The sequence below is a fragment of the Ambystoma mexicanum genome, chromosome 9 (genome assembly GCF_040938575.1).
Source record: "Ambystoma mexicanum isolate Mex_15411 chromosome 9, UKY_AmexF1_1, whole genome shotgun sequence".
In the NCBI taxonomy this organism is placed as follows: domain Eukaryota; kingdom Metazoa; phylum Chordata; class Amphibia; order Caudata; family Ambystomatidae; genus Ambystoma; species Ambystoma mexicanum.
Window position 1 is genome coordinate 187,100,029 of NC_090931.1, and position 24,147 is coordinate 187,124,175.

At 45.3% G+C, this 24,147-nt stretch overlaps 2 protein-coding genes across 2 annotated transcripts in view; one reads left to right on the forward strand and one right to left on the reverse strand.

Moving 5' to 3' along the window:
- Positions 1-9,911, reverse strand: part of CD3E (CD3 epsilon subunit of T-cell receptor complex) — a 128,121-nt gene extending 118,210 nt beyond the window's left edge. Inside the window, exon 1 of the mRNA XM_069614447.1 lies at positions 9,841-9,911. Coding sequence (XP_069470548.1) covers positions 9,841-9,844 — 4 coding nt within the window. The 5' untranslated portion in view covers positions 9,845-9,911. The remainder of the gene's footprint in view (positions 1-9,840) is intronic.
- Positions 9,912-10,372: 461 nt separating this feature from the next.
- MPZL2 (myelin protein zero like 2) overlaps positions 10,373-24,147 on the forward strand; it is a 75,878-nt gene continuing 62,103 nt past the window's right edge. Inside the window, exons 1-2 of the mRNA XM_069614448.1 lie at positions 10,373-10,540; positions 13,292-13,458. Of these exons, the coding sequence (XP_069470549.1) occupies positions 10,495-10,540; positions 13,292-13,458 (213 nt within the window). The 5' untranslated portion in view covers positions 10,373-10,494. The remainder of the gene's footprint in view (positions 10,541-13,291; positions 13,459-24,147) is intronic.

Below are 24,147 nucleotides of genomic sequence, written 5' to 3' on the forward strand. Positions count from 1 at the left end.
TAGTGTGGAGTTCCACAGGACCAAAGAGTCATGAGTTGATCCTGGATATCGGGCACAGCAATGTCTGATGATCTTGCTGGCGTTGCATACCATCTGCACGTTGATGGAGTGGTATTGCTTGCAGTAGCGATATGCCACCTCCATGGCATGTGGGACCACCAACTCCACGTGGGTGCAGTCGAGGGCACCTATGCAATTTGGCATGCCTGCCAGTGCATGGAAGGCAACTTTTGTATCGGATATCTCCTGGGGAGTCCGTGGTAGGGATATGTAGTCCCTTGTGCGCTTAAGGAGGACATCCAGCACTTGGTTCAGTATCCGGGAAAATAAGGGTTGTGATATGCTATGCATGTGCCCCACTGTGTGCTGGTAGGTGCCTGTGGCAAGGAAGTGGAGCACAGACACTACCTTCAGTAGAGGGGGGATGGCGGTGCGTATTTCTATGAGGCTCACTATGTCGTCATGTATCAGGTCCACTATGGTGGTGATGGTGTCACGGTCAAGCCGGTACACGGTGTGGATCTGCTCTGGTGTTAGGTTGAAGCTGGTGGCTCTGATGCAACGGATTGGTGGCTGCCGGCGTGGTAACGGTGGCTGCACTGGTGGGGCATGCTGGGCCTGTCTCATCCTCCTTCTCCTTCTGTGTCTCCTCTGTAGTGGGGACTGTGGTTGTTGTTGCTGTTGTTGTTGTGCTGCCTTGCAAGCAGGGCCTCCAGCTCCAGTTTTGGTACTACTATTGGTATCATCTTGGTGTGGGAGGGGGTGTGTGGGTGTGCTCCTTTTGTGCTGTGCCAGACTCCATTGCCTCCACCTGTGCTGATTGTGTGCACCTGTGGCTCTTGGTAACACTTCTCAGGGTTCTTAACACCTTCTCGGATATGCCGGTATTTACTCCATGCCAGTAAGTACTTTTCGGGCTTCAGTGGGCCGTTATTTGCATGTCCGCATGGCTTGTGATCAGCTCCGGTTTACGGCATGCCGGTAATGCCGGCTTGTTGTGTAACGCGCGCGCCTGGACCGCTATTTACGGCATCGTAAATTACAATGCCGTAAATAGTGGTCTGGTTGGTCAGAAGAGCCTGTAGCGGTAAGCGATGCCGGTAATCCATTACCGGCATCGTTTTTACCTTACCTCCAACTTCGGAATGACCCCCAATGTCTTAACCAGGCCTGGTTTCAGACATTCGCTTTATAAACACTATGGGTGTCCTTCACTGAAGTCCTGGTAAAAAAAAGTTTTGGCAAAGCCAACAGTTTTGGCTTCTGTATAATTATTGGGCATTTGCCAGGCACTGCTATTGTATGCCCAAGTACTTGCACCATTTTGCAGCTCCTACCATGGTTTGCCAGTAAATACCACTACGGCAGAGCCTGGTAAATGCCTTTCCAATGACTACACAAAAGCCAAAACTGTTGGCATTGTAATTGGTTATTTATAATGCACTTAATACCCACAGCTTTCTAAAGGCGGACCCGGGGATCGAACCTGTGTTGCTCAATGTCATTTTGCTTCCATGGTGAGCACTTTGCCCCTGAGCTATCCTCCCATTGCCAATGCTCGTTTCCGATGTATTGTGTTTTTGTTATTAATAAAATTTCTGCCACATGGCGCATTGACAACAGGAGTATCTAGACACTCTAAATTGTATCCCACCCATGTTGCCTTCACCCCAGTATTTTTCTAACAGGTGGCATGCCTGTCACATGTAGATTGCTGCAGTGAATGCTATTGAACGAAGGCTCCCCTGTTTGCTCCCCACTCCTTTTTTCTTTGCTTCCCTCACTGTGTTTTTAACCCTATGATAGATTTTCCTTACCAAGAAGGAAGGTGAGTGGAGCAGCAGCGCGCAATGCCATTTTGGAAAGAAAACACTGTAAAAGTGTTAGATTCCCCGTGTGCCTCTCGTGGCCCAGCCACCATTTCCTGGTCTCTCCCCTTCCTCCCGCCTCCCATCCCGCCCACTGGCAAGTGATTGGCTGCACAGCCAGCAGCTCCTGGGCCTAGCGTTTCGAGCGCTGCAGCCCACTTCATTTCCTTACCAAGAAGGAAGGTGAGTGGAGCAGCAGCGCGCAATCCCATTTTGGAAAGAAAACACTGTAAAAGTGTTAGATTCCCCGTGTGCCTCTCGTGGCCCAGCCACCATTTCCTGGTCTCTCCCCTTCCTCCCGCCTCCCATCCCGCCCACTGGCAAGTGATTGGCTGCACAGCCAGCAGCTCCTGGGCCTAGCGTTTCGAGCGCTGCAGCCCACTTCATTTCCTTACCAAGAAGGAAGGTGAGTGGAGCAGCAGCGCGCAATCCCATTTTGGAAAGAAAACACTGTAAAAGTGTTAGATTCCCCGTGTGCCTCTCGTGGCCCAGCCACCATTTCCTGGTCTCTCCCCTTCCTCCCGCCTCCCATCCCGCCCACTGGCAAGTGATTGGCTGCACAGCCAGCAGCTCCTGGGCCTAGCGTTTCGAGCGCTGCAGCCCACTTCATTTCCTTACCAAGAAGGAAGGTGAGTGGAGCAGCAGCGCGCAATGCCATTTTGGAAAGAAAACACTGTAAAAGTGTTAGATTCCCCGTGTGCCTCTCGTGGCCCAGCCACCATTTCCTGGTCTCTCCCCTTCCTCCCGCCTCCCATCCCGCCCACTGGCAAGTGATTGGCTGCACAGCCAGCAGCTCCTGGGCCTAGCGTTTCGAGCGCTGCAGCCCACTTCATTTCCTTACCAAGAAGGAAGGTGAGTGGAGCAGCAGCGCGCAATGCCATTTTGGAAAGAAAACACTGTAAAAGTGTTAGATTCCCCGTGTGCCTCTCGTGGCCCAGCCACCATTTCCTGGTCTCTCCCCTTCCTCCCGCCTCCCATCCCGCCCACTGGCAAGTGATTGGCTGCACAGCCAGCAGCTCCTGGGCCTAGCGTTTCGAGCGCTGCAGCCCACTTCATTTCCTTACCAAGAAGGAAGGTGAGTGGAGCAGCAGCGCGCAATGCCATTTTGGAAAGAAAACACTGTAAAAGTGTTAGATTCCCCGTGTGCCTCTCGTGGCCCAGCCACCATTTCCTGGTCTCTCCCCTTCCTCCCGCCTCCCATCCCGCTTCCTGCACCCATTTCCCATCCTAGGAGCAAATGAGTCAATCCCCACTTCCCCTCCTCTAAAACCTCTTCCTGATCCCATCCCTCCCGCCCACCCCCCCTCTGATAGGCCCCTCGACCTTTATCACTGGTTCTCCCAGGGCAGCCCTCTGCCCGGCAGCCCCCAGCGGCTAAGGGCCCCAAGGCCAAGGGCGGCTCCAACAGAGGCGGCTCCAAGATGTGTCTGCAGGTGTCCGCAGGGGAAGCCAATGAAGCCAGCAACTAACAGACACCACCAAAAACCGTGAGTGTGGTGTGGGTGGGGAGTAGAGCAATCACTCCACTCCTGAAAGCCCATGCCACTCTATCTTACATCCAAATAACATAGACTGCCATAATGTTTGCATGTCCACTCTTAGATGGAATTGTGAAAGATAGCATGTCCACTCTTAGATGGAATTGTGAAAGATAGCATGTCCACTCTTAGATGGAATTGTGAATATTATCATGCCCACTCTTAGATGGAATTGTGAATATTATCATGCCCACTCTTAGATGGAATTGTGAAAGATAGCATGTCCACTCTTAGATGGAATTGTGAAAGATAGCATGTCCACTCTTAGATGGAATTGTGAATATTATCATGCCCACTCTTAGATGGAATTGTGAATATTATCATGCCCACTCTTAGATGGAATTGTGAAAGATAGCATGTCCACTCTTAGATGGAATTGTGAAAGATAGCATGTCCACTCTTAGATGGAATTGTGAATATTATCATGCCCACTCTTAGATGGAATTGTGAATATTATCATGCCCACTCTTAGATGGAATTGTGAAAGATAGCATGTCCACTCTTAGATGGAATTGTGAAAGATAGCATGCCCACTCTTAGATGGAATTGTGAAAGATAGCATGTCCACTCTTAGATGGAATTGTGAATATTAGCATGCCCACACTTGGTTAGAACTGTGAAAGTTAGCATGTCCACTCTTAGATGGAATTGTGAAAGTTAGCATGTCCACTCTTAGATGGAATTGTGAAAGTTAGCATGTCGACTCTTAGATGGAATTGTGAAAGATAGCATGTCCACTCTTAGATGGAATTGTGAATATTATCATGCCCACTCTTAGATGGAATTGTGAAAGATAGCATGTCCACTCTTAGATGGAATTGTGAATATTAGCATGTCCACTCTTAGATGGAATTGTGAATATTATCATGCCCACACTTAGTTAAAACTTTGAAAGATAGCATGTCCACTCTTAGATGGAATTGTGAATATTCGCATGCCCACACTTGGTTAGAACTGTGAAAGTTAGCATGTCCACTCTTAGATGGAATTGTGAATATTCACATGCCCACACTTGGTTAGAACTGTGAAAGTTAGCATGTCCACTCTTAGATGGAATTGTAAAAGATAGCATGTCCACTCTTAGATGGAATTATGAATATTATCATGCCCACACTTAGTTAAAACTTTGAAAGATAGCATGTCCACTCTTAGAATATTCGCATGCCCACACTTGGATGGAACTGCGAAAGTTAGCTTGTCCACTCCTAGATGGAGTTGTGAGAGTTAGCATGTCCACTCCTAGATGGAGTTGTGAGAGTTAGCATGTCCACTCTTAGATGGAATTATGAATATTAGCATGCCCACACTTAGATAGAACTGTCAATAGTAAATTTAGAAGTATACCCAATTGCCTCTCTGTGAAAAGGGAATTAGAAGTGTACCCAACAGCCTCTCTGTGAAAGTTGAATTTAGAATTGCATTTAGAAGTTGCATTTAGAAGTGTGCCCAATAGCCTCTATGTAGAAAGTTGCATTTAGAAGTACATTTAGAAAGTTGCATTGAAAGTGCATTTAGAAGCAGCATTTAGAAGTGTACCCAACAGCCTCTCTGTGAAAAGTTAAATTTAGAAGTGTACCCACTCTGTGATAAGTTGAATATAGAATTGCATTTAAAAGTGTGCCCAATAGCCTGTCTGTGGAAAGTTTAATTTAGAAGTACATTTAGAAAGTTGAATTTAGATGTGTGTCCAATAGCCTCTCTGTGATTCTAGAAATGTGCCCAACAACCCGCTGAATTTAGAAGTGTGCCCTGTAGCCTCTCTGTGAATTAAGAAGTACGCCCAAGAGCCTCCCGTGGAAAGTTGAATATAGAAGTGTACCCCATGTAACCCATCATATCTCACCAACACGCTTACTCTCTCCTTACACCATCACTCAAATAGAACACAGAGATACTATGACACCATTCGGTATAACTGTTCTCATATCAACATTTGCCGCTCACCCCACATCACTCTAAGTAATCACTGCTGGTTACGCACCCCCCAGCGAGGCGTTCTCCTCAGGCCTAACGCAGCCACATCCGATCTGGATAAATCCTGCCAGAACGAACACATACCCCTGACCTCTCAACCACCACACCTACCGCTAGAAAGCAGCTATTACACCGATACTGCACGAGCTGTACACATACCTGGTGCTCACACGCACCTTTTTGACTCTCTCTACTCTCTCTACTGATTTGAACTGCGGTTCCCAAGGGCGTTCAACCTACCAGCGCCTTCAGACCATACCAATGGTATATAAGGCGCTATATAAGTGCAAAATAACATAACATAACATAACATAGTAAAGCGCTCTGTTGCTTCCCAAAGCTCAGTCTGCACTTAATAAATAACCTAATAATAATAATAAAAGTTGCTGATGTATCCCACCTACCGTGGGAAGTGCATCCTGCACAAAACCTGCAGCTGCCAGGAGCGTGCACATGGTCATTCTCGCGTTTATTCAATCAAATATGGGTTTGTATGGTTTTGCTCTAAGGTCATCTTAGTGAACACAGTAAACCATTGGGTTATCTTAATGGTAAAAGGCAGCTGCTTTGAGGCAGGTCGTTGCAGCAAGTACAACAACCCTCTGATCTATAATGCAAGACTTGCACGCTGAAAGTGGCAAGTACAGGGCCTATCAAAGTTTGCAATTGAATGGGGGCCCACCCCATGGGGCGGGTGGTGAGTGGTTCTGTGATTTAGACAAAGAAAATGTAATGCATAACTTTTAAGTGGCCATTAAGAGTTTTGGTTCTGCAACTTCCGGCCACGCTTCTTTGTTATGCCGTGCAGAGGCAGATACACCCGTCTCATGCTGATCGGCTGCCACTCACGCCCAACCTGCATTGCTCTATATAGGATTTGCCAGAGAACACATCCTTAAGGTGGGGCTCATGGTATGCGCATATTCCGTAAGGAGTTATTAGTGTTCGCAAACTAAAGGCAGTGCAAAAAGTGCTTTTGCTGACCAAAGATCAACCTCTTCAAAATGTCTTCAATAATCACAGACATGTTTTACCCTGCATTCATTTCTTTGCAGCGGGGTAGCAAATGTATTTGGGGGGTAATAGGATACAAAATTACACCAACTGAAACCGCTTGTAGCGCAAAAAACTAAATTTGCTATTTTTTTAATGCCCCTTTTCATTTGAAAACCTTAAAACTACAGTAGCTCAATGCATTTATGTTTTTGACATATGCGCGGAGAGGGAGAGGGGGCTCCCGGTGCAGAGTATGTGGGCCATGGGAGAGAAGAGGGAAACTGCCCTCATTGTTTTGAAACAATGAGGGCAGGAGCGTGACTTTGCACCCGTGCAGATCTTGGACGTTTTGCTGGAACATTCTGCACAGACTGTCTGCATACTGAGGAGAAAGTTGCCGTTTTGGAGCGGGGTGCAGGACTGCTTGTCCTAGCTGCTTCCTGCCTCGGAGAGGCATTGTGAGGGCTCTGGAAGTGTTAGGAAGTGGCCCAGCTAGTCTTCCTACACGCCCCTTGTGTGGCAAACACTTGATTTTTCACACAATCTTTTTTCCCAGTGGTGTAAGCCTGGAAGTGTTTTTGTGCTGGGGAGTGGCATGCGGGTGACAGGTGTCATGGATGACAAGTGTGAGATGACAGGCAATACAGTAATGACAGTTGCAGGAAAGAGGAGACTGAAAACCAGGATGTGAGGTGGAAAACTTTGGCCACAAGCTTTATTTTAGTACCAGCCATGGTGCAAAAGAAAAACCAGCCATAACATCACATAGGCATAACAATAATATATTTTGGGGACAGAGGGAACAGGTGAGCGGGGGGCCCTAATTCCAATTAGGGCCCGCTCAAGGCTGATCCCCGCCGCCATTCATATGAAAGCTTGTGACAATTGTTTGGCCACAACGTGTGAGCTGTGACATGTTCATAAATTGCTTGTCTTTTGGAGCAGGTTCTGCCTGCTTTCTCTTGTCCTTTCCAAGTGAGGTGGGGAGGTGTGCGCTTATGTGCCTTTTATTGCTGTCCAACCTGACCAGGTTTAGCACTTGCGCCCTCTCTTGCTCACAGGGTGATTTTCACTGGATTTATGGCTCTTGATCCACTTTTCTTGACAAAACAAAACCCCCTCTTGTGAAACATTTCACTTGCTAGTCCTCGGGGTGGGTTCTTAGAGCCATTTCGAATTTTTGATCATGTGTTTGTAGTTTTGCACGGATGGAGGCGTTTTAGCCTCATGGTGTACTCTTTGGAGATGAAATTGGCACTTTCTACACACATGACATGAGTTTGTGAAGCCCCCACAATCTGTTTGTGGGGTAATTATTTCTTCGGGGGTGGGTTCTAAGAGCCTTACTAGGATTTCCCTTGCTCCCGATCCACTTGTGTTGTGAGACCCCTTCAGCGCTTGTGTTGTACTATTTCGCTGCTGGGATGGGTTCTAAGGGCCTTACTGGGAACTTCCCCTGCCCACGATCCACTTGTGTACCCAGTGTGCTTATCTTGGATATAAAATGCGAGGGGGGTGGGTTCCGGAGCCTTGCTATTAACTTACCTTGCTCGTGATCCATTTGCGGTGAGACCCCCCTATGCCTGAATGGAGGTGGATACTTGAGGCTTCCTATTACATGTTTCTGCTCAAGGTCCTTCCTCCTTTTCTGTTTTGTAGGACCCCTAGAGCTCTAACTTTTATTGATTTTATCTGAAATGGATTCCTGGAGACTTGATGAGGGTCCTTCTGCCTCGTGGTCTTCTTTTATTGGTGTATTCTGACCACCTGGGTCTTCCATAACTGTATTTTTATAGAAGATTAAATAATAGACAAAAGATTCCCCCCCAGTGTCTTTTAAAGCCCTTCTTGGAGTTGAATTTTTATGTTTATTTTTAAAGTGAGGCGTTTTAGCTTCCCCTATGAAAACCATTTGCACCCCGGGATTTCACTGGGATGGGAATGGTTTTCTTTTATTCTTTTTCTCAGTCGGGAGATGCGCTCAGCAGAGAGTGCTCAAGCTCATGTCCTGACAGAAAAAAAGAAGGTAAAAAATGGCCTGCTGCCATTAAAATGGAAAAGGGACAATGTCCCTTTTCGGATGCAGCAGCCATAAAGAACATGTTAAAAAAAGGCTGCTGTCATCGGAAAAGGACCTCATTCTTTTTCTATTTTGCGCCGCGGATGCGGGGGCAGATGATAAGACTGGGAAAGTCAGATTGTGATTGGTCAATCTGTCTTTCTTGCGTGCGAATAACGTATACATTATCAAAAAGTCCTAGCTTTTAAGCTCATATCATGATACATTCTGGTACTCGTAGTCCAGCATTTATAAAGTGACCCGGAAAGCAAAATGACATGCCAGGGCACACAGAAAATGATTTAGAGCTCTGTCTCCACAACTTTTTAATACTCAGGAGTGTGACTAAAGGGGTGATTTAAGATGAGGAAAGCAGGCAGTGGCTTATGTGCAGTGCTAGCTTTGGTGGACTTTAGAATTCTGATATTAAGCAGACACTTTTCATTTGATGGTGCTGTTGTACGGCCTCTGAGAAGGAAACGGGTTCATTCCGTGGGGCCGGCTAGACTGTATATGTAGATTTCCAGAGATCTTTGTGCAACTTCAGAGCTCTCAAGTTTACCAAGGCCATGCGTGAGAAAGCCATCCAGTCAAGCTTATTCCCCTTGGAATTCTGGGGCATGTAGTTCTCTCTTTCCCATTTGAAATTTATAAAAATTACAAGTCCCAGAATTCCAAGGAAAACAGGTCTGGATTTCCTCACACATGGCCGCAAGAATCTTGGGACCTCTGGCATGTATATGTTAGCAATCTAACCAGGCCATCTCTGCGCTTTCACAATAGTAACACTACCGCCTTCCAGTGGTGGAAGTGTATGAAAAGAAGTAGTGAAACTGGTGTACAGTCTTTATATCGAATCTGTTATAGTGAATGCTCATATCTCGAGTATTTTATAACGAAAACCTTTATATCGAATGCATTTTGGGGTGGGGTAAAGGGTTAATTTTTGGGGTAAAATGTTTGGAGTGGGTTTTTAGGGGTGTTAAAGAGGGGTTTGTGGGGGGCCTCCCCCCAAAAAATGCATTCACTATAAAGGTTTTTGTAATAAAATACTCAAGATATGTGCATTCACTAAAACGGATTTCGATATAAAGACATGTAACCAGTGAAACTATGTTCCCTGCTGCCCCCCCACTCTCTACAAACCCCATCGCCATGCCCCCCCCACGCACAATACAAACCCCATATCCGGATCCCGCCCTTCCTCCATACCACCCCCACCACTGTGTAAAGGCTGAAAGAAGCAGAGAAAGAACATGCAGAATGCCTTTCTAAATAACCCCTAGTACCTTTATTCATTGCCCCCATAGCAGGCAGCTTTATGCACCCTCCCCTTTCTAATCACCCACCATTCACACCTCTTAAGGGGCATGCTAAAGATTAAAGCTACCCCCCTAACACCTACCCATTAACTGGGTTCTCCTCCTGGTCCTCTGTCATATCTGTGTCTTATTTGTTTGCTCGGAGGCCTACGGGTGTCTAGCGCTCTACAAAAATTAAAAGAAATAAAATAAACTGCATGAACAGATGTGCCGGCAGTATTTTCCACATTAAGTTACTTAAATGCAAAATAAATATTCTGAATACTGCGGGAGCAGGGCAATGACAGGGTACGGGAACGGGCTTTGTCCCAAGCACAGCACACCAAAAATTCCAGGTTCGACTCCCCAACAAGGAAAACTACATGCAACAAATGCGCCTGCTGTTTAGAGGGATGTAGTGCACGTTTCAGCTTAACCCTCAAGTTTTTTTTTTAAATGAAACCATTTCAGAAGGGTTTCTTTTTAAAATAAAAGTATAGGAACAGTGAAACGTAATCTTAAAGAGTAGCGGAGCAGCGCTCCTGCCCACTGCCAGCAACAGGCAAGTTACCCTGCCGGATCTGTGCAGCACGCGCTTTATCCCACAGTGCCTCAGGTGTACTGCGGCGCCTGACTCCTCCTCTCCCGGGAGAACAGGAAGTAGGAGGCTGCGATGGCACTCGCTGTCTCCCCTGAGTGCAAGGCTCGGTCTCTCCCCAGGCAGCTGTGAAGTGACGCCTGCCGGCCCCTACTCCCCCATGGATCGCCAAGGTGCGTGGGTCCGCCTCGCACTGCTTCTCTTCGGTAAGGAATGCGCCTCCGAGCAACTCAAGCGCTTCCCCTTGAACTTCAAGACCCCTCCTCGCCCGCCACCCCCCCCCCCCCCATCCAAGGCTCCTGACTCTACCACTCCGTGAACTGCCACATTGAGCCGCTGCCCGAATTCCACTGAACATATCACACTCGAGCACCCGATCCCAAAGATTAGAAGGAAAGTAATCCAGCTGGCCCGGTCGCCCTCTGTGCCGTCCTTTCGGAGCACCCGACTGACTCTTCCCCAGCGCTACCGGCCTTCTGATGCACGCCTTGCCTTTTCATCTCTTCGTCGACTTCTAACTGCCTCGTTCCCAGTCCCAGGGGCCTTTAAGAGGTGCTGAGCTATACGTGACTGATTGCTTGTTACCGTGGGGCCCCTGCTAGTGTTTGGGGGTTTCCAGCCTGTGGCGCGATTCCCTGCAGGGACCCCATCTGGGCGCAGTAGCCGCCGCGGTGCGTCTGTGCCATCTTGGCGTGGGAATGCCCGCAGGCAGGCGTAGTCACCTGGGTGTGTACACTGTGCTCGGGTGAAGTTGCAGGCCTTCCTTTCTTCTAGCTCCTTGCAGAAGCTGTACGCTTTTCTTTGCACTGCTTGTCACGCGTCATCTCCTGCCCTACAGGGCTTTCACAAGCACAGGCCCGACTTCTGACAGATTTGGCCTGCGTTCTACTCTCCTTTCAGAGACCTGGGCATGTTGGCTCATGTTACCTTGGTACTACCAGCATGTCCCGTTCGGAAGACGTGAGCTCATTTTTCCTTTGCATTCTGGGAATTGAAGTCCTGGGTGTATAGTAAGGAAAGACATCTTGACTCAAGTCCCAGAGTACAAGGTAAAAACGAGGACTGTTCGCATCGCCCGCATGGAATGGGGTATGTTGGCAGGATACCACCCTTTGTGGCACCAGATTGTGATTGTCATGTTTTTGACCCTGTTGCATCCCTACCAAGCTGTCTCGCTGCGAGCCTGGCATGTCACTGAATGTTCAACCTTGGAGTTAGCTTAAAGACCAGTCCAACTTGCAACGGACCCTTGCCCAGCCTTAAGGCTGTCCCGTTGGAAACCATCTGGTTGTGCTTGGTTCTGTCAGAGCCACCCCTGACCTCTCAGATTGAGACTGATATGTGACCAACCCCATACTTGCTACAGTGGTTTCACAGTATCACCCAACACATGAGCGTCTCTGCTCCTGCCCCAGCTCTATTGCCCCCTTGGAGGCAATGATCTGTGACTGGCATGGCCCTTCCCCAAAACTAGGTTTTCAGAAACACCAACCTATCATGTGACTGATTTTGCCATGGACTACAACTACCATCAGCCCTGGACAGCATCATCAATGGTGAGGAACAGGGGTGCACCGAAACCTGCATATTGGGGCGGGGTTGGGGGGGGGGGGGTTAACTGGGAGGGGACACTTCAGAAACTAGGGCGGAGTCTCCAGGTTTGCCCCGCCTATCTGTTCACTTGCGCCCCCATTCATTGCACATTCGCTCGGTCACACACGCACCCAGTCCCCATTCATCATGCACTCATTCACACACACACACACACACACACACATTACATAATACACATGCATACATAATGAGCTAACGTGCAACAATGCTCCCCTCACCTCTCTACTTACCAAAAATTAACTGAGCACATCAGCCCCCTCTTGGATGTGAAAGAGCACATACCTTATATGTTGGCTTGCATACGTTGGGAACGTGTGCATTTGATTTTTGTTAGGCAGAGGGATGAGGGAAGCCTTCCCTCGAACTAGAACCTTTAAAGTTCAGCTGCTTGCGCAAATACATTTTTCTGCACCAACACAGTCAAACTTAACGTTTCAAGTTTCGGGAAAGGCTTCCGTCACCTCTCTGCTTGACAAAAAATAAGTGTGCTCATGAGGGGACCACCTAGGTTAAAAATTCCGGGGGGGGGGGGACAAACCCTTCAAATGTTGGGAGCGGCACTAACTTCAGAGACTGTGGGAGGGGAAAACGAACTTGTGTGAGGGCCTCTAACTTCTTCTCGTGGTCTAATGACACCAGTCTAGTGCAGCATCAATGTTACAAGTAGTTAATTCTCCCCTTATCTGAAACCACACACTTAAGGACTGCTGTCAGTGTGCTTTCTCCTGTGCCCCTCCCCCACCCCCAGTTCCAATCATCTCCCTGGCATTACAGTACTAATCACACGTCACGATTTCAATGTCCTAATAAAGTATGCATATGAATGCAGGCGCTAACAATGAAATGCTTTAATTGCAGGGCTTTTCACAGTGAAGCCCAGGCACCGTTCAATGTCTGCGTCCTGTTCTGTCCAGCCACGGCTCTGTAGGTCAGCCAGGTCCAGTCAACATAGCCCAGAATCTCGGGGTGGGGGGCTAGAGCCCGATCAGCTCAATGGTGTTGCGCCACTGGGGAGGAATCATGGGAGTCCTAGTTCAAAACATCTGGAGAACCAGGCTGGTCTGTGACTGACTCCACACCACCTCTGCCGGCCTTTTGGAGGTACTGGCCTGTCTAAGTCTCATTTTAGGATGTTGATACAGAGGAGGAACAAGTCACAGTGCTTCATACTATGCATAGCGCTGCATTGTGCAATGTAAGGACACCATTGAAAATCTTGGAGGTTGGTTTATGGGGGTGTGGGGTATTTTGAGCCTTAAGGTGTATTCTGGTAAAAGAGGCATTAATTAAGGGGATGCTTTGTCGATTGCCAGCTCACATTTCTGTTCCTTTTTTCCATCCAGTGGTCCCCCTGGTAGGGGCTATTGAGGTGCACACCCCGAAAGAGGTGGAGGCAGCGAATGGGACAGACACCCGCTTGAAATGCACCTTCACCACTTCGGCCGGGGTCACCAGCATGCTCGCAGTAACCTGGACCTACAAGCCGCAGCCGGATGCCACCAGCGAGCAGGTGAGGAATTCACTTTCTAGCGCCCCGTTTTGGTTTATCCTGGCACTATCAAATGTGCCCCCTTGACCCTATCAAATTCATAGACTTCCAGATTACCCATAACCACTCTACCAGGGTGGGATCTACCCCATGCAGTCTGGGGAGGATAAGGAAGGACCATGCCTTAAGTGGCATGGGAAAATGAGCCGGGGCTCATCTAGGGGCCGTGGCCTAACGGCGGGGATGGGGGAGGATCGCCTGCCGGCTCGTTGATGAGCCAGAGCTTAATGGGCTACAGATACCCCCACCAGGCATCCCTTTGTAGAGATATCTGAATTTAATACCTAAAGAGATGCCAGTGTCAGGTAAGATATTCATAGTAATGAGAAATCTTCCTGGCCTAGAACGTTTTGCCTTTGCTGGTGGATTATTTTTCCTTATACTGGGAACCTTTTTTCACACTCGCAGAATCTTTTACTCTTTCTATGGGTGTCATTTTTAAGACTCTCCATAGTGTCATTAAAAAGTTACCCTCTTTGACAACTTTTTGACACTGCCTATTGTTGCTGTGTTGCCCTAGGAGCTCCCCTTTTAACTTTCTATGGCTAACCTTTTAAGAACTTCAGTTCCCAAAGGTGGAAAGGATCTATGGATCCTTCCTTTTTAGATTTTATTAGGTGATACCAGTACCCCCCACCTTTGTGAGGAGTGCTGGGGTGGTGCCGAGTAACCCCTTTCTCGTTTTAAATGTAGCATTTATGTTACAAGGATAAACTTACCTTTAATGGCTGGTGGCAGTAAACCTTTTTATTAATTCGGTGCATCTTTACCATGGGCTGTTCCCACAGCCCTGATAAAGGCACCCATGGGTGCTCATTTTACCAAAATGCCCCTGTCTTCTTTTTTCACCATTTTAGTGTTTCTTCTCCTTTCTTGTTCCTTCCCCTGACATCCAGGGTGAGAAATTCCTTTGTGTGATTTTTTTTTTTTTTTTTTAAATTTTTTTTTATCTTCGGTGGGAATCCTGTGGATTCCCCGCCCAGGCTCCAGAGCGTCCGTGAAGGCAGGAAGCGAGGGAGGAGCCCAACACTCTGCAACTCTTTGTCTTCCAGCCTGACTGCGAGAATCCAGTTAAAACTGGAAGGCTGGCTGTCCTGAAAGGACTGCCAACCCCCCCCCCAAGTTTGAATGCTGCAAACCTGTTTGATTGGCTGGGTTTCTGCATAAAAGTCAGACCCTGGAAGCTGAAGAGGTATTCGACCACTGGAACCAAAATCAAAGAGGAATATGAAGAAACCGCAGCTGAGACGATTTCCAGCGAACAGAGGGCCTGCTGTGTAACAGGAGCCTGCTGTGAACAGAGGGCTTGCTGTGTAACAGGAGCCTGCTGTGAACAGAGGGCTTGCTGTGTAACAGGAGCCTGCTGTGAACAGAGGGCTTGCTGTGTAACAGGAGCCTGCTTTAGCCCTTCATCCAATCGACCTGTGGACTCTGAAAATGGAAGAACCTGACCCACAGCCTGGTGAGACCCACTAGACTCCTGCGTTTTGAGCCATCCCACGCCATGCTGCGACCTTGCAGGGCTGCAATACCCTGGGACCTCGAGCCATTGTGCGTTGCACAGTTTTCTGAATCTTGCAGAAATGTTGTGGGCGTTCTACTGGACCTCTAGAGAGACGTGAATCGAGTCTGAAAAGTCCCCTCACCAGAGTGCTGGACCTTGCAAACAATGAGAATCCGAACAGCGATATTCTGTCTTCTTCTGTGCTCCTGAAAAAGGCACCAAATCCACAGAGCTGCATCCAGGCATGAGGAAAACCTTGCCTAGATCCTTCCCCGTGATCCTTGCTGCAAAAGTCCTTCCAGTGTCCCGTCTTCTTGATGAAGGAATTCCATGACCAGGTTTTTGGCTACAGATCGTGAAGTTCTCCTGATGCAAAATCTTCTGTGCTGGCTAGGGTATTTACTTACCTTAAATATCTTGTGAGTCCTGTGTACGTTTGTGGTGTTATCTGTGATTGGGAGGCCTCCCATCCAGTTCACCCAGGCCCACGGCTGAGATCCTCTTAGGGTGTCTTCTGTGAAGCACCTGGACCCTCAACTAACTCTAAAAGTAAATTACTTACTTCCTTAGGAACTCTGACTTTTCCTACTTAACCTACCCTGACCTGTTTGCTGGACACTAGACCTTAGTGACCCCCCTCCACTCCCCTTCTGTAAGGTTATTTTACTCACCTGTAAAATGGCCGGGCCTCTTTCCCAAAAGTACTGCTGTTGGCTTCACTAACTATTTCTTTCAGAGAATAGGTATATACGTTTCCCAACTGGGTCTTGCTTCTCCTGACTTGCTGCTAGCCTGTCCAGAATAAGTCTGCATTAGGTTTTACCTACCTAGAATAACTTTGAGTCAGTCCTAAAGTGTAACACTGGGTTTTGCTTTCCCTGGTCTGTTTTAGACAGACACAAATAGTCCGAGGTTTATACCTGCCTTTAAGTTGCTGATGGCTCCTTTTTAACAGGTGTATAGGTTTTACTTACCTTAAGGTAGCACTTTGCCATCCTAAAATAAGTTATAAAAGTTGTAATATTTTATTGCAATCTGTGTTTTACTGATCTCAAAAGCATCTGCAATTAAATATTACATACTTAGGTTTTACTCACCTAGTATAACTGTGGGTTATCGCAAAAGAAGTAATAGGTTTTTACTGTACTTGGAATAAGTTACATGATTCACAAAAAGTATATTTAATTAATATGCATATAGCCAAAAAGGGAAAGGCATTACATATAGACAGCCATAAAACCATATGTTTAAAATGCCACATATAAAACATCCAAATCAGCTTAAAAATCTATACAGAACTAACCTAATACACTAGGCAGCTGTATCATATTATAAAAAAAATACCTTCAGATAATTGTCTCAAAATAACTAAGCAAGACTCATACAAATGTGAAATATAACCTTAAAATCATTGCCTTGTAAAAGATTCTCCCAAATTTCATTCATATTGCCAAGATCGCATCTATTATCATATGCCTTAACATGTTTTAGTCTAATAATGTTAAGACTCTCACACTTAGATGCTGTGTTTTGCTGTTTCGAATATTAAAAGTCCCACACCATCTGTTACTTCATGGAGTTCCACATCTTGCACCCCTTATCTCTAGACAATCTGATAAGTTAAACTTAAATATTTAAGTACTGTCTTATTGTATTAGCATCAGGAAATGCAGTCGAGTAATTCTAAGTTCTCACGTTGTTCCCCCACTATTGTATGAACATTCCTCTATTACTCTTAGTGACTAACTGTATCATGTCTCTTTCCTTTCCCGCATCATGTCTCTTTTCTTTCATGCATCATGTCTCTTTTCTTTCCTGCATCATGTATAGCACTTTTGAAAAGGTTTTTAACTCTAGACAATGAATATTCTATCCAGATGTGTATTCTCTCTGGCCCATTTTTGGAAGATAGATCTAATCTGTCCTAGAGCACATAATACATTCTTATCAATCGCATCAGCAGCTTTCATCAATTCAACTATGGACTTATTATCTAGGGTGCATAATTTTGTATGCAACGTGGTGGTTTTATATTCCATGATATCGCTAATCCGCATCAAGTTACATTCTAAGAGGAGGTATTCGCTTGGCAACAAACAAGGCATTCTAAGTAACATTTTTAAAATAATGTCATTCTAATCTATTCAGCTCTGATTTTCAATTTATTTTTTTTATTTTTACCCCAGATCTCGGCTCCATATAATAAACATGATACTAATTTTGCAGCATATAGCATCATTATCGTATTTACAGAAAACCCAGCTTGTTTTCCAGTGAAATGGCTTAATGCCATGGTAACATTCATACATTTACATTTTATTTCAAGCCATTGCTGTTTCCAAGACAAGTTCTGATCAATAATAATCCCTAAATATCTATAGCAGTCAACCTCTTCAATAGCCTGGCCATCATCGCTTTCGTTTTACTAAGATACATTTTCAGCCCATTGTCAATTGCAAATGTTTCTAATGCAGACAATTTCTGCTGGAGAACAACCAGTGTGTAATCTAGCAGTAGGAGATTGTCCGCGTAACCCAGCCATCCAATTTTGAGAGAACCTATTTTTGTTATTTGACTTCGTTGTATTGAATGCTATGGGTAGATCTGCTAAATATACATGAAATAGCGTAGCAGCTAAATTGCACCCCTGTTCAACTCCTCTGCAAGTTGATATTAGTCCAAAGACTTTACCTTCTTTGTCTAATCTGACTCTGACTGATGTGAGTATAGCAATCTAATCATAATTTATTCCATAGTTTGTTTCTAAGGATCGTATCAAATGCGGCAGAAAAATCTATAAATGCCCCGTAAGCTGGTAGCTGACGTCTAGCCCATGAGTGTTCAATCGCAAGTATAATGTCCCGTTTGATTACTAAGTGATTTCTTGCTGAGCGTCACAGTACAACTGCTAGGGTCTATTACCTTTACATTACTGAAAGTAATCTAAAAAGTAACTATTGGTTTGACTTCGTTAGAACTCCTTTTGGGTGTTCCAAATTAGGTTGTATGCTGTGGTCTGTGTACCTTGAAGCATAATGTTGTGCTTTTCTATAATGTGTTTGTGATCTGTAATGGTACTTATTTCCCCCAAGATTTATCTGGGCCTACTTGTATTTTAAAGAAACAATATATTTTTACAAAACATAGTGGTTCTTTGGACCACTTGTATTACAATTTCCTCTTTTTCTCTCTCTCCCGCCCCCCCCACCCCCCGAGAGAGGGTTTTACTAAGCCCTTAGTTGGACTTGATGACAGCACCATGCGTTTTCAGCCTTCATGGTGGTACTGCCCCTCGCCAGGCATCCCTTTTTACCTAAGAGATGCAGCAATCAGTCAGATGGCAAGGCGATGCCACTGGAAGCCGAGGCCTTTTTTCCTGAAGCTCCAGCGAATTAGCAGGAGTTCAGGCTTTAGAAAAAAAAAGTCTTCTCCTCTAGCGGCTGGAGCTGCCAGGGGACACTAGTGAGCCCCGGCAGGACCCTGCCTCAGAACCATATTTCTGAGCCTGCCGGGCTCGGCCCAGCTAGCCCAGGCCCACTTAAAGCCCCAGAGAAGGACCCTAGGGAAGACAGTTACTGTTAGAGAACCAACTTGGAGGTGTGGGGGAAGGGTGGGGTGTTGGTGGTATCGGGACAGACTGCGGACAATATGACACATTACAAAAGACCCTGCATTATTTGTACTGGTCTGCACTGGTTTTGCCTACATTATTTTAATAGTAAGCAGGTTGGTCAAGTAATCCTGATCATCATGCAGAGATCTGCAAGCTTTGGGTCTCCTAATGTATTTGACTACGGCTTCCATAATCCTTCACAATAGACTATGCTGGCTAGAGCTGGTGGGGCTGGAGAGCCAAAGGAATCAAACCCCCAATTCTCCCAGGATTACTCTGCCAAGAAAGGGCATCTGTTTTAAAGCAGACCAAAGAGGTAATTACATTATCATCTGATGCCGGCTCCCAGCATGCCACAGCTTCCGTGGTTAATGGATCCTTGCCCCTTCCTCTGTACCTATGAAATGTAGTGAAGTACCCCTGTGGGTAGTAAGGGTGATATCCCAAGTGGATGGCTGCTTTTCCTTCTTGCTCCCCCTGTAGAAGAAGAAAGGAGCTGTCCTCTGTGGTTAATGGATCTCCCCCATTGCCCCCCCCTCCCCCGGGACGTCACCCCCACAGATTAAATTTGATATGATTAGGATTGTGCCCACGTGGCAGATGACAAGAAGGGAGAATGTACGCACTATTTCAGTAGCAATTGGCTTTTTGGGAAGGAATGTAGGTAACATACCTTTTTGTTGCAGGGAAATGCGATAACTTCCCAGTAGAGCAGATGAACTCTTAAGTGTCAAAAAAAATAATCCTGCACAGTTACTAGGCAACGCCATAGATAATAACTTAAACCCCCTTCCACTCCAAGAGTAAATTCACAGTCTCATTGACCAAATATAAATAGACCATTCAGTATCCCAACAATTGTATTGGCTTCTACTGTGCAGCCAACGTGTGTTTCAACCTTTTTAAAAGGTCTTCCTCAGGGCACTTGCTCCATATATCAAATTGTCATCCAATACTATGCATGTTCCTTCACAAATAAGTTGTTGGATACGGAATGGTCTATTTTTACTTAATGAGACTGTGTGAATTTACTCTGAGTGGAAGGGGTTGTGGCGCAAGTGGTAAATCCCTCTTTTCGGTAGTTCAATTTTTGTGATCTTGGGCTATGGTCACCTCTGTTTGACCAGTGCTGGCCACCCCACAGTTTTAGAATTAGGCAGTATTCTGAAATTTAAAGCAACAGTGTTTATTTTGTTGGTAGATGGCTCGACAGGGTGCTAGCCCACCTTTCTTAGCCATTGGTAGTAATCCTACAGTTCCCCAATTTATGGGGCAGCTGATTCAACAAAAAGAAAGTCGATGGATTAGATGGTGACTATGAGCCATTTAGTGATTTCTGTTTTCATGTTTCATAATTGTACCGCTCTATTATCACCAGACTGAGAAGTGTTGAGAATCTGCTTCTATTGAGTGAATTTCTTTGGTGGTCCAGACTTGCAATTTATTTTAGGGGGCTCATTGGGTTATGCAGCAAATACCATCTTTATTTGGGTCTGGATGTTTGGACTTCTTTCATCCTCTGAAAGGCCACTTTGAGAAATTTGAGATTTTTATTTGGACCGATGTCCAATTACAACCTTTTTGGTTCATGAAATACCCAAAAGAATACAGAGGATGCTTGCTTGTATTGACTGCCAAAGAAGCAGAATCATTGGTGCCCGTGTAGTCTACACCATCATCGTGCCATTTATTTGATTTCAGGAATCGCGGTTATTGTTGGAGCACATGTGGTCTGGAAGATCAGGGTGCATTTTGTATGAGTGTCTTGTAATGATTAAGTGATTTATTTAACAGCTTGAAACTACTGTAAAGGCCCATTTATTTATTGTCGCAAAAAACGACGAGTCTCTCATACCTTCCATGGGTTATGCCCATTCTAATATCATGGTAAGAATAAGGGGTGCAAGCAGTTTTTGTCCTATGATGGACTAGCTCACAGCTCCACATAGGCCGGAGTATTCACTCCCGATTTCCTGAATGTGGGAGTGACATTATTATTATTATTTTTTTTTTTAAGGAAGTTTATATATTAAAAAAAAAATCCATTATCAATGAGGTTCTATTGTAGGTGAGTAAGTCAAGGGTCGGTGCCAGGTCTGTGTCCTGGCGCTGGCCCCCTTGAATCTGTATATTTCAGATCTGGCTCAGAGCTTGTAGAAAGTTTGACACCTGGTCGATCTAAAATACAAAGGTGCATATACGCGGACGATGTAGTGTCGTTCGATTACACTCCACTGGGGCTTCAGAGATCACTAACGCACGCGGCAAACAATGATCTGCCAAAAGTCCCATGTAATGTCCTTCACAAGATTTCCAAAATACATTTTCATTGGTGTCTGATAATATAAGGCTGCCAAAAATACAAGTAGTGAAATATTTAGGGTTCAGATCAAGACCCTCGGGGAACAAAAGTCAGCTGTAACTTTTTCACGACAACTTATTCGAGTTGATAAGGAAATTTGGCAGGTTTTCTTTAGTATCCGTCATTCAGTATTCTCGGCTAAACCTACTTCCCTGCTTACCTTCTGGAGCGGAGATTTGTGGCTTTACTAATTTTTAACTCTCTGGGATCATATTGAAGCCATTACCTGGAGAACAGTTCTGGGGCTACCTAGATGTGTCCTGATAGCCCTAATCGGATTTTGATTTGGGTCTGATATCAATCCGTGAGTTAGTGCATTGAAAATATCAAGTTTTCATACCAAAATTATGGAACCTCCATCACATTCTTTATTTGTAGAATTAAATCTGGCTGTTCTGGTTAATTCGTCAGCAGTTTTAAGAGATTGGGTGGGTAAGTACCTGGCTTTACTAACTAAGCTTAACCTGCCTCTGGAAACCAGGTTTACTAAACACTCTGCAGTTAAAAATGTTGGTCTGCAGATTGGATCACTACAAAAGAGGATATGATAAAATGCAAAATGTGCAAGACCCTCACTACGTATGCAGGTAATAGGGAAGTTGTCCTAATATCTTTCATAAGTTTTCTCGTCCTTTTTTGGAGAAACACATTATTGAGTCTCCGCCTTAATCTCTACCCAACCTTGGAAGTGCTAGGCCATCGTCGGAAATTAGAGCTCAAAACTGCAGACTATTGTTTCAGTATCTGGAAACCTTACAGCATCTCGTGACCGCATGATCAGTCCCGGGTTACCAGAATTGCATTCTTCCTTGTAAATCCACCTGATGCTATTATGTGTCTTTAATTTTTGGGCATGGCTTTTAAATGGTTTTATCGGCATGCCGTTTTTTTTTTTACAATACTAATAATGAATTAAGAACTGCATAATGTTCCACTGTCTGGTATTCTCCATTGTAAATAATTTGCATTATGTTTTTATGTGCTTTGTGACAGTGGTTTTTTATTGCTATCAATTTATAAGTATACTTTTTGCCAATATTTAATCCCAATTATTTATCCTGCTGATGAGTATCCGGCAGTAAATGGGGTTGGTATGCTGCTTATCTGTAGGACTAGCTGCATTCCACCGGATTCTGGGCTTTTTATTTCATGACCCCATGAACACATGTTATCGTCTATTGGCATTTCTTGATTTACTCAAAGGTCTTAAAACGAATATGTGAAAGTGGTACTGCAAATACTCTGTGAAAATCGGAGTAAATTGCATGTTTTTTATATTTATTATTAGGGTAGTTATTGAGCGTGGATCTAGAATCGGGAAGCAACGGAATGCTTTACAATCATAGGGGGAAGAATAAAGTGAGGGAAGGAGAGGAAAAAGGGATCAGCAATTGGCCACCAGGGATCTACAAGCAACCAGGGGAGGAAACTGTGGGGAGCAAATCCCGGTGTTAGCTAGGGTGCAGAGTAAAGGGTGTGTGGACTACGTGTTGAGAGGAGCCATTCCTTGAAGAGAAGGGTCTTGAGCTCTTTCCTGAACTGTAGTAGTGATAGGGTGTGTCTGATGTTGATGGGGAGGAGGTTCCAGAGTCTTGACACGTAGCCAGAGAGAACCTGTCTTCTGGCTCTTTCCTTCCCGCACCGGCGTATTGCACATTCTGTCCACCAAGTCTGCACATGTCCTTACTTGCTGGATCGCAGGCCTCTGGAGATGCTGAGTTTCTCAGTGGAGTAGCTTGGGGACTTGAGTGACAGCCGTGTAGAAGGTGCAACAGGATTTGAAGATGATACAGTCTTGTAGTGGGAGCAAGTGCAGTTCGATGAGGGTCGGGGTGATGTGGTTGAATTTGCAGAGTCCTTTCATGAGTCGTGCTTCAGCATGCAGGACGCGTCTCAGTGGTGCCAGGGTAGTTGCCGGAAGGCGTTCCAAAAGGGCATTGCCACCATCCAGGCAAGGCTTAGACAGCTGATCTGAAGTTGTTTTCTGAGATGAAGGGCTTGATTTTTTGCAGGAAAAAAAGTTAGAACCAAGCCGTTTTGTGTCTTCCTTGCTATGTGATGTTTGAAGGTGAGATGTCTGTCGATGTCGAACCCAATGGATTTGACTCAGGTGGGTACCTGGGGTAAGAAGCATTCGAGGTTCATTCAAGCCATGTCTGGATATCTGGGTGTTCAGTGCTGTTGGTCAGCAATAGAAATTCAGTCTTGGAGGGGTTGAGCTTCAGATGAGCACTTCACACTCAAGACTGAATCAATTGGTCCTATATATTCCCCCAATGGTACATTACTAATAACTCTGCTACGCTGGCAGCTGGTGGCATGTAACTGCATGAATTTTGAAATTGTGGATGCAACTGTCACTAAATTTGTTGTTTATGCAATAATTTGCATGTGCGAGAAGCTATACAAAGGCAGCACAAATACATCAACATGGCCAGAAGTCAAGTCTGCCAGTTGCGCGACATTGGCGAAGAGGTCACCAGCAAGATGATAAAAAGAACATTACATTTGCTGGAGAAAATAAATAAATAGTGACACTTGGCAAAAGAGGAGGCGACGGAGAACGAAGACCAGAATCCCGAATCCTATGTAAATTTCACACGATATTCAAAGGCTTGAGTAAGGAACAGGACTGTAAAGCTGTTTGTTAACTAACTTGTTTTACTATCATTTTAACCACCTATCAAGCACTTCACCATACACTACTTTATCCCTCGCTCATTGATCAGTTTCTTACGCTAGTAGAATTCACTATTTTTTTTTTCACCCCATACAGAATTAGTCTGTTAATACTTAATTGATATCCATGATTGCTAGATGCTTGGACATAGAGAATGGATGGATGGATGGATGGATGGATGGATGGATGGATGGATGAATGAATGAATGAATAAAACGTACTGTTTTTTTTCTACCGAAATAAATGTATTCCTTTATTGATTTGGTTCTTGCGCAAGTATCAATCGCTAAGGGTTTTTCCTCCAAACAGAATTAGCCTATACATACTGCATAGGCGCTCCTGGTAGCTTATGGCTTTAGTCTCCAGAGATATAATGGATTTATGACTTCACTTTTTGCTTTTGCCCTTTCATATTTGTAAGTTATTTGCCTTTTAAAAAATTCATCAGATTGTGCATGTCCCTTATGCAATTTGCCATATAAGTTACCAAC